This window comes from Barbus barbus (assembly GCF_936440315.1).
Source record: "Barbus barbus genome assembly, chromosome: 4".
Lineage (NCBI taxonomy): Eukaryota > Metazoa > Chordata > Actinopteri > Cypriniformes > Cyprinidae > Barbus > Barbus barbus.
In genome coordinates, this window is record NC_136732.1 from 10,600,523 (window position 1) to 10,611,654 (window position 11,132).

General features: G+C 38.0%; 1 protein-coding gene across 1 annotated transcript; it reads left to right on the forward strand.

The window, feature by feature from the left end:
- The first annotated feature begins 116 nt into the window (after positions 1-116).
- On the forward strand, positions 117-6,702 carry LOC306867716 (histone-arginine methyltransferase METTL23-like). Its single transcript, XM_079413550.1, has 5 exons — positions 117-512; positions 586-690; positions 2,220-2,457; positions 2,536-2,620; positions 5,395-6,702. The coding sequence occupies exons 1-5, from the start codon at positions 429-431 to the stop codon at positions 5,543-5,545; spliced, it is 663 nt and encodes a 220-aa protein (XP_079269676.1). The 5' UTR covers positions 117-428; the 3' UTR covers positions 5,546-6,702.
- The last annotated feature ends 4,430 nt before the right edge of the window (positions 6,703-11,132 follow it).

Below are 11,132 nucleotides of genomic sequence, written 5' to 3' on the forward strand. Positions count from 1 at the left end.
TTGTAGAGGCGTGTGCGGCTCTTTTACTGCCGACAGTGCTCTGCGCAATACAGGAATAAAGTTGTATTTATTTCAGCGAGGGAGGAGGTTGATATACTGAGTGGATTCGATAGTAAACTAAAGTTAGATAACCTGGTGGCAGCAAGCTTCTTTCACGCCTTATGGCGCAATCTAACTGCAAATAGCTTATTTCCCGCCCCCTAAGGGAGAATCTAAGAATCTGATTGGCTGGCTTTATACATTGCACTGTCAGTTTGGAATCCGATTGGCTGTTGAGTATCCAGCAAACTGAACGTCACAAGAGAAAGAGGCTGCCTAAACGTACTAGTGTGATTGGTTTAATGGATTTAATACCCGGAATTGTTTTGGAAAGCTGAAAATAAATGTGGTCCAAGTCAAGTTCTGGGAGGTAAAACATTAGCAAGAGCATGAATGAATCTTCTCAAACGCTAGTAGAGAAGTCATTCACGTTTGAGGACTGTGCAGGCTCCTTAACTGTGTCTATTCCTGAGGTACAGCAAAGTTTTTAATACTTTATGTAATTGATTTGTTAATAATCTTACAATAAACATTCTTGTAATTCAGGTTCTTGATGCACAGTATGGGATGTATGTTTGGCCCTGTGCGGTGGTACTGTCACAGTATGTGTGGATGGCAAGAAGTGAACTACAACACAAGACTGTTCTTGAGGTGACTACATCCCACTTACTAGTCACTTAGCTGATGCTTTGACTCTCAATGTGGCCAATTCAAGTTCACATTCATGACTTTAAAGGAAGCCAACTCTGAAACATACACATAGGTCCATATTTATCATTTTTAGGGGCTCAAATGTATAGGAATTTCAACAATTTTATACACAGCCCCATTTTTAGGGGCTCAAATGTAATTGGACAAATAAATATGATCATAAATAACATTTTCATTTTTAATATTTAGTTGAGATTCCTTTGCAGGCAATGAGTGTCTGGAGCTCATGGACATCACCAGAGACTGCCAGGCCTTTACTGCAGCTGACTTCAGTTGTTGTTTGTTTGTGGGTCTTTCTGCCTTTAGTTTTGTCTTCAGCGAGTGAAATGTAGCTCAATCGGGTTGAGATCAGGAGATTGACTTGGCCATTGCAGAATAATCTACTTTTTTACCTTCAAAAACTCCTGGGTTGCTTTTGCTGTATGTTTTGGATCATCGTCCATTTGTACTATGAAGTGCCGCCCAATCAACTTTGCTCCATTTGACTGAATCTGGGCAGACAGTATATCTCAGCATCTCGTCCGAAGCGCCAACAGATGACAGGATGTCGATCGCTGCATCGGAGGATGAGCTAGACACTGGAGGTGACGATTCGGCTGCGCTGCCTCCGTCAGGAAGAGTGGCGTTGCCAGTACTGACTGCTATGCTTTCCCGGGCCGCTGAGAGCGCCGGGCTGCACTGGAGGCCTCCTCCTTCTCCCGAATGCTCAAGGCTGGACGATTGGTTCCTGGGGGCACAGGCCGATCATCGGCAGTCACCTCAGGTTCCATTCTTCCCGGACGTGCATGAGGAAGTGACTAGGTCTGCCCGAAACAGAGCTAGTGCTACTTCCGTTCTCACTGCCCTCGATGACAGGGCGGCTAAGGGGTATGTGGAGATCCCCTCCAGTTGAGCTTGCTATTGTTGAGTAGATCAGTTGAGTAGCTTTGCCCACGGGGCATCGCCGCCTGGCTGGGTAAACCACACCTCCCGTCCAGGGCTTGTGGGTTCTCGTCCGTTTCAACGGCCGAGGCTTACAGAGCTGCTGGATAGGCCGCCTCTGCCCTGCACGCCATGGCCCTGCTGCAAACCTACCAGGCCAAGGCGTTGAGGCAGCTGTACGAGGGCAGTTCTGACCCAGGTTTGATGCAGGAACTGCGCACAGCAACGGACCTTGCCCTTCGGACAACGAAAGTCACAGCGCGGTCCCTCGGTCAGACGATGTCCACTCTGGTGGTTCAGGAATGCCACCTATGGCTGAACCTGGCAGATATGAGCGAGTCCGACAGACCTTAATATTGTAGTCACCAAAATGTGTACAGCCTTTCCAAAACGCATATATTTGTCAAAACTTCCCATGCACATTCATGATCCTAAATGAAGAGAGTCTAAGAAGAAATAGTTGTTAGCCAGTGTTTCAAGCAAATTGAATTTGGGTCAAATTGACCCGCAACACAATAGGACGGTAATGAAGTGTCTGTTTGTTGCAGCTCGGTGCTGGAGTGAGTTTGCCTGGCGTGGTGGCTGCCAAGTGTGGAGCTCGCGTGATTTTGTCAGACAGTGCTGAGCTCCCCCTCTGCCTGAGGAACTGCAGGCGCTCCTGTGATGTCAACCACCTCCCCAACGTACCTGTGATCGGACTCACCTGGGGACAGGTATCACCAGAGCTCCTCTCACTGCCACCTGTGGATGTTATCTTGGGATCAGATGTATTCTATGAACTTGAAGGTGAGTGTTTTTTCCCTTGTTTTATCTTTTTATCTTACACAAGTTTCTAAGCATTGAACAAAACACTGCTTTGAACAGATTTTGAAGATGTGCTTGTGACCATCTCCTTTATTGTGAGGAGAAACCCGCATGCTCAGTTCTGGACTACCTACCAGGAGAGAAGGTGATCTTACAAACACGCATTATTACTGACTATCATTTACCTTCCATAGACACTTAAAATCCCACACTTTCTGGCCAATGAGATTCCATGATTTTTCTAGTTGTGTGTAATTCTTGGACAAAGATTTTAAAATAAAGTTTGTTTGAGATTACACTCACAAAAACAGTTTGTAGCTTGTGAAATATGGCTTAATATTTTTTTTTAAATACTTTTATTTTTCTTCAGGAATTTGATGAATCCCGAATAAAGTATCAGTTTCCAATATATATATATACAGTGCCCTCCAAAAGTATTGGAACAGTAAGGCCAATTCCTTTATTTTTGCTGTAGACTGTAAACATTTGGGTTTGACATCAAAAGATGAATATGAGATGAGAGATTAACATTTCAGCTTTTATTTACAGGTATTTTCATCTGGATCTGATACACAACTTAGAAGATAGCACCTTTTGTTTGAACCCACCCATTTGTCATGTTACCAAAAGTATTGGAACAGATAGAATTAACATAGATTAAAGTGAAAAAGACTTAATATTTAGTTGCAAATCCTTTGCTTTCAATAACTGCATCAAGCCTGTGACCCATTGACATCACCAAACTTTTGCATTCTTCTTTTGTGATGCTTTTCCAGGCTTTCACCGCAGCCTCTTTCAGTTTTGGGGGGTTATTCCTTTCAGTCTCTTCTTTAGCAGGTAAAATGCATACTCTACAGGGTTTAAGTGTGGAGATTGACTTGGCCAGTCTAAAACCTTCCACTTCTTGCCCCTGATGAACTCCTTTGTTGTTTTGGCACTATGTTTTGGGTCATTATCTTGCTGCACGATGAAGGATCTCCCAATCAGTTTGGTTGCATCTTTCTGTAAATTGTCAGACAAAATATTTCTGTAGACTTCTGAGTTAATTTTGCTGCTGCCATCATGTGTTACATCATTAATGAAGATTAATGAGCCTGTCCCAGAAGAAGCGATGAAAGCCCAAGCCATTACATTACTTGTGTAATGTGTACTATAATGTACACCTGTGTACACTGTGTTTCAGATGAGCTTGTATGTTTGGGATCATGAGCAGATCCTTTCTTTCTCCAAACTTTAGCCTTTCCATCACTTTGGTCCATAAAATCAGTCCATAAAACTGAATTTTTGAGGCCCGTCTCCTATTCTTCTTGCTAATGAGTGGTTTGCATCTTCTGGTGTAGCCTCTGTACTTTTGTTCATGAAGTCTTCTGCGAACAGTAGATTGTGATACCTTCACTCCTGCCCTCTGGAGGTTGTTGCTGATGTCACTAACAGTTGTTTTAGGGTCTTTCTTTACAGCTGTCACAATGTTTCTGTCATCAACTGCAGATGTTTTCCTTGATCTACCCGTTTGAGGTGTTACTTAGTACACCAGTGGTTTCTTTCTTCCTCAGGAGATTTCAAATGGTTGTAAAATAATAAAGGAATTGGCCTTACTGTTCCAATACTTTTGGAGGGGACAGTATGTATATATATATATATATATATATATATATATATATATATATATATATATATATATATATATATATATATATATATATATATATTAAAATTCATATCGCTGTCATTTTTGGCTGATTTGCGGTATACGGTATATATCTCAGTATTTTCTACTCTTTTGTATTTGGATTAAACAAATAAAGTGAATGTAATCATGTAGGCATATATTATGTGCAAAAAAGGGTTAAAATCACATTACATTTTAACATTGTAACATTGCACTCTAAAAACAAAAATAATGCTTTTAAAGCAGGTTAAATTTACTAAACTAAAAATTTTAATAATAAAAAAGGACAGACTAATTGAGTAAAAAGACTATTTTGATTACCCCATTACAGTTAGTGCTATCATACAAATACACTTAGTTGTAGGTTTAAAATTCTAGATATGTCACATTTATTGTCCAACTACAAATATTTAAGCAAAATGTATATTTTAGTCAGAATTATTGCGCTCCATCTGTTTGGCCCGTGGCGGCGCTTGTTCTAAATGAAGTCTGTGAAGTTTAGCGGAGAATCGCAAAGCAAAAGGCTCATGCCTTCTGACAGCAAAATGGAAATATTTCCATAGCTTTCTAACACTGATTGAGAATATACCTGTGAAATGTAAGCTCGAGAAGCATCTCTGTCAGCGGCACATTCAGCCGATCAAGCCGCTTTAAACTGAAACTATAAACTATAGGCTACTATATCTTACAAGTTTTTTTAAAGCTCTTAATATAAAGCCCGTCACATGTTTAGAACAAATTGTATTAAGCACTTTCTCCGCAGCAGTTAAGTCCTCCTCTAGATATTTTTTTCAGATATGCTCGTTTCAAACTACTGTAAATCAATATAAACGGTATTGCCTCATACCGTATCCCATGCACATACATGATCCTACATGATGAGAGTCTAAGAAGAAATAGTTTTTAGCCAGTGTTTCAAGCAACACCATAGGAGGGTAATGAAGAGTGTCCGTTTGTTGCAGCTTGGTGCTGGAGTGATATTTAGATAATTGTATTGGAAAGATATTTTTATCTGTTATGCAGCATTTAACGACATGATTTTAAGAATTCTATTTTCTGCTCTCATTTAAGACTGTATAAGGCCTTAATTTGAGGAAGGACGAATTAAGACTATTTAACACCTGAAGGTATCTTGTAAAATATAGTTTGGAACTGATAGGTATATTAAAAGGGTTCTCCATTCACAATTATTCACCTTCCATAATGCCTATTTAAAAACCAATGCATTTTTTCCATTTCTTTTCTTGCAGTGCGGACTGGTCCATAGATGCCTTGTTACATAAGTGGGATCTGAAGTGCGTTAATGTTCCATTAGAAACATTTGATGCAAACAAAAACCATCTCGCCGGATCAACGCTTCCAGGGAATCATACTGTACAAATGATTATTATAACGAGATAAGTTTAATACGTTTGTTTGAATTTTATAAACTTGTATGTAATATGAAAATCTTTTTCCAATTCTTTCCAACTCCATCCAGCACATTACATAATGACCTGATAAAGTTCTGCCGTGAATTTTCCTCCTCCACTTTAAAGATGCCAGATTACCAAAATGTTTATTAGAAATTATGCTAATATACACAAATTAAGCACATTTTGATATAACACCAAGATGTAAGGATTTAATATTTCATTTATTTGAAGATCCAAAAGTAAAGCGACAGAACAAAGTTCATTGTATAGTTTAAGATACTCAAATTTTCCAAATTACGGAACAAAGTAAACAAACTTTGTAAGACGACAGCATTTATGCCACCAAAAATGTATTTGCAGATGCTGCTTGACCTTGGCCACACCTGCAACAGCTGAAATCTGGAGAAAACCGGAAACAGCCAAGCACTCAGCACTGCAACACCGGACCTTAACAGCTAACCAGCAAAACTCAACAGCTAGACAACTGTGCACAAAAAATACACAAGACATTGGGTTAGAATCCAAATATCACACGAAAGGCTAAGTAAACTTGAAAAAAACAATTGTTTAACATCAGGACTGTAATGTACAGTAATAAGAACACAAGCTATTTCCAAATAATTTCAAAATAAAACACAACAACAATTTGAAGCATTTGCAAATTAAAACAAATTTTAACACAAATGCCAAATCTAAATCAATTTCTATACAGCGTCTTAAAAAAGTGACACAATCGAGGTGCATCTAGCACACTGAACCATCACCCAAACAGCTTTACCTTAAAAGGCCAATAGAATTGTGATGCTCGTCCTACTCAACAAATTAAAAACGACATATTTAAAAAAAAAAAACTCACTGTAAATAGGAACAATGTATACAAAGAACAAAGGGCTGTATAATATCAAACAGTTCGAATATGCCAATCAGTCTTAATGACCTTTAGGCCCATGTAGCCATTGTGTTTTCAATCCGAGGTTCCTCAGGGTCCAACAGAGGTCACACGTGTAGAATCACCCCACAATGAGACAGACCTGAGAGAACACAAAACTGTGGTCAGACTTGTGATGAGACATGTGAAAATTAGAATTTTAATGTTTTTTAAAAGAAGATTCTTCTACTCATCAAGGCTGCATTTATTTGATCAAAAATACAGAAAAAAAATTTAAATTATTAAATATTATTGCAATTTATAATAACTTTTTCTATTTTAATATACTTTAAAATATTATCTATTCCTGTGATGCAAAGCTGAATTTTCAGCATCATTACTCCAGTCTTCAGTGTCACATGATCCTTCAGAAATCATTCTAATATACTGATTTATTATCAATGTTGAAAACAGTTTCTGCTGCTTCAGTCTTTTGTAACTACGTATATACACTACTGTTTAAAAGTTTGGGGTCATAAAATTATTATTATTTTTTTTTTAAAGAAAGTAACACTTTTATTCAGCAAAGATGTGTTAAATTGATAAAAAGTGACAAAGACTTTTGTTAGAAAACCTATTTTTAATAAATGCTGTTCTTTTGTAACTTTTTATTTATCGAAGCATCCTGAAAATTGTATCCTTGTATCACAGGTTCCAAAAAAAATATGAAGCAGCAAAAACTGTTTTCAACATCGATAATAAATCAGCATATGAGAATGATTTCTGAAGGATCATGTGACACTGAAGACTGGAGTAATGAAGCTGAAAATCAGCTTTACATCACAGAAATAAATTATATTTTAAAGTATATTAAAATAGAAAACAGCTTTTTTAAATTGCAATCATATTTCATGTGTGTATAGTGTATCAATCTCAAATTACAATCTTAAATAGTAAAAAATACATTTTTAAATAAAATACTTAGTATGGTTATTTTATACTATGTTCATGATATAAAATTACTCGTACTATAACACAGTTATGTTTATTTACATTTCCATCTTTAAGTAAGCAGCTGGCAGCACTTTTTACTAATGCTGGGTACACACCACAAGATAATCGGGCTGATTTTGGGCTGATTTCTCCGCTTCCGACAATCCTAGGTAATGTCCCGATTATCTTGGTGGTTCTAAATATTATTTTATCAGATTTTCCTGTGGTGTGAGGTGTGTTAAGAGTGACGGAGGCGCCCCGATCGTGAATCGTAAATATTCAACATCAAAAATCCTGATGTGTGTGGGGGGGAACCCCGAGGACACCACACACTATAGGAGCAAAACGGTTAAATCTAGGATTTTTTCCCCTCATGTTTGTGGTCTCTCACATTTTGAAGATCTTATAAGATTTAAAAAATCTTTTAGTGTGTACCCAGCATAAGGCAGGATGCTGTTTGTCCGTTGTCTCGTGCTCGTGCACGTACCTCAGCACCACCAAAACACCCATCTGCTTCAAAGCAACCCCAGCAGGAGCAGGTAGCTGGATCACATACCCCTCTACAGCTCAAACTGCACCACACAGCCCTGCTTTTACATTGCCATACTGGATTCAGCAGCTCGGAGGAAACAATTCCACATCGAGTTCAACACCAATCGCAGGATTGTCAAAGCAGAACCAAATCCTGCTGTGCAAGTCAAATTTTTACCAGTGCGATGCGACTGCAAGTCTGAACTCTATTCCTGCATATTATTCCAGTGAATTGCAGCACAGGTAGGTGTCGTGTTTTCTTACCAATTAAGAGTTTTTAGGATGCAGGCCCTTCTTCCCCAGCAGATTTCGGTTGTCTTTTAGACCTTGACCTGGACTTAAGAGTCTCTGTTGGACGCAGGTGTGCGGCTTCTGGAACGAGACCTGGATTTGGATCGTGAACGTGACCTAGACCTGGAAGGAGACTTGGACTTCCTCTTGCGGGGCGTGTGCGACTTGGAGCGAGAGCAGGAATAGGAGCGTGACCTGCTATAACGGGAGCGGCTGCGGGAACGAGAGCGGCTCCTGCTTCTGGAACGGCTGCGCCTCCGACGCCTCGGACTGTAGGTGTAGATGAAGTAAAATCAGAGATTAGTGCAATAGAGTTTGAATAAAAACTGCAGTCACTTGCTTTGTTCCACTAATGAATGAGCAATTTTGAACAAATCAGTTGAATGAATGATTCAATGACTCACTCTTCAAAATAGTTACTTGTCTACACCTACTAGAAGTTTTAGGGGGTGTTTACATTACAGTTTTCAACTAAAAACGATAAACATTTCATGCATTTTCATTCATTTTCCTCAAAACCTTTCATTTCTTTTCCACTGAAGAAAGAAAAACATGAACATCTTGGATGAGATGGGGGTGAATAAATTATCAGGACATTTTGGAAGTCAACTAATCCTTTAATGTTAGGTTGAAAAACATTTAATTTTGTCTCCACGTTATGTTACACTTTAAACATTATGCATATAGTTAGAAGATAATATTTTTGCAGTTTTAATTGCAATGTAAATGCATTCATGCGAAAACACTAAGATGCTCAGACTTCTAGTCAACTTACACTAGACTTGTTATATCTTATTAAAATTAACAAGGACATTAAGACAGACATATTCTAAATTGTAGTTGTAGTGGATAATTTTTCAGAGATGCAAACAGGTAAGGGGGAAAAAAGGTAACAACGTTGCATGGACCAGGGGCACAGAATTTATTTAAAGATAGGCTATTTGCATTACATGCTTATTTATAGTTACTTTAAGGAATTTTACTAAATATTTTTTATTACCTTGTATGTCCAAAACTGTAATTTTTAACAAAAAACATAATAAATTTTAGCATCTCGTTGCAACATTTTATAAAAATCAAGACTGAATATATTTGGTCAAAATCCCGTGTTATTAAAGATGAAGTGCTATGCAAGCTATTTAAGACAACATTGGCTGATTAGACGGCAATGCTAACCTAAAATGCAAAATGTTTGCCCTTTCTCTCTTCACCATTCCCACATGTCAGACCTCAAATACATAAAATACTACCATTTTTAGACATAGTTTTTGAAGTAAAGAAAATACTATACAAGACTTACTGAAACAACCAGGGGCCATGTCTTAAAGGGATACTCCACCCCAAAATGAAAATTGTCAATATTCATTCACCCTCATGTCGTTCCAAACCCGTAAAAGCTTCGTTTGTCCTCGGAACACAATTTAAGATATTTTGGATGAAAACCGGGAGGCTTGTGACTGTCCCATTGACTGCATAGTAGATTGCACTGTCAAGGCCCAGAAAAGTATGAAAAACATCGTCAAAATAGTCCATGTGTTACTACTAGTCAAGTTATCCAGTTTCGATGCGCATGGAGGAATTTATTCGGTAAATGTGTTTCCATCGTAGTTTATGCGCATTTTTTCTTATCGGATAAAAAGTGTATCCAACTCAAATGTTCACATAAGTTTTTTATGCGCATTTTTAGAATTTATGCGCGTCTTGGCGTTTCCATCCAGCGATTTTTTTTTTTTATGCGATATTCCAAAATGCGCATAAAAATAGGTGGATGGAAACGCAGCTACAGAGAGACAGAGAGGAGATGAATTGTTGAATAAATGTTATTTTTATTTTCTTTGCGTACAAAAAGTATTCTCGTCGCTTCATAAAATTCAGATTGAACCACTGATGGCAGATGGAGTATCCTGACAATGTTTTTCATACTTTTCTGGGCCTTGACCGTGCAGCCAATGGGACAGTCACAAGCCTCCCGGTTTTCATCCAAAATATCTTAAATTGGACGAACCTTTTACAGGTTTGGAACGACATGGATGTAAGTGATTAATGTCAAAATTTTCATTTTGGGTTGGAGTATCCCTTTAAGAAGAACTAGAAGTTGCCAAGGGGGTAATCAGTCTCTTCCAATACAAATAAGACCAATCTACCTTTTCATAACTGAAATTAAAAAGTTATGACCAGTCTTGAAGAAATTTTTTTTTAAGACAAGTTTGAAGAGTTTATGCATCTGCCCCTTAGGTAGTTTTTTTTACCCTTGATCTCAGCAAATCTCAGAGGTGACAAAAAAGTGAGTTACCACTGAAAGGTGAGAAGTTTGCATCTATGACTTTTTCAGATATATGTTATCACTTGAAAAAGACAGTTTATTAGTGACTCTGAAATGGAAAGCGACAGCCCAAAACCTTCGTAACAAGTCGTTATTGTCAAGGACAGCAGATGGGCTCGGCTCTGGCTGTACCTCCGGCTAGCGCGCGCACGTTCTGTAGTAGTTCCAAAACCCGGAAGAGAATTAGCATTTTCCAGCCACGTGATCCACTGGGTTTTTAGAATAGAATGGAGTTTTTATTGAATAAACATTTTACATGCACTTTCGTTCAAATGCAGATTATACAAGTATGTATACAAAAATAAAAGAATGCATAAAAGAAAGAAAGATATTTCCTAATAATGTAAAGATCAGAGAAAAGGAACAACGATTTTCCAGGGAATTAACAATAATTTTCCCAGGGAACACACATACTGACAAAAAATGTATAGCACTGTAATGCACTGATAAAATCGCTTTGGATAAAAGCGTCTGCTAAATGCGTAAATGTAACAATGGGGCATAAAATATCAAGTCAACAAAATAAACTGTAAAAGTTGTATTTGTGAATGTGACGACTGGTCAAAA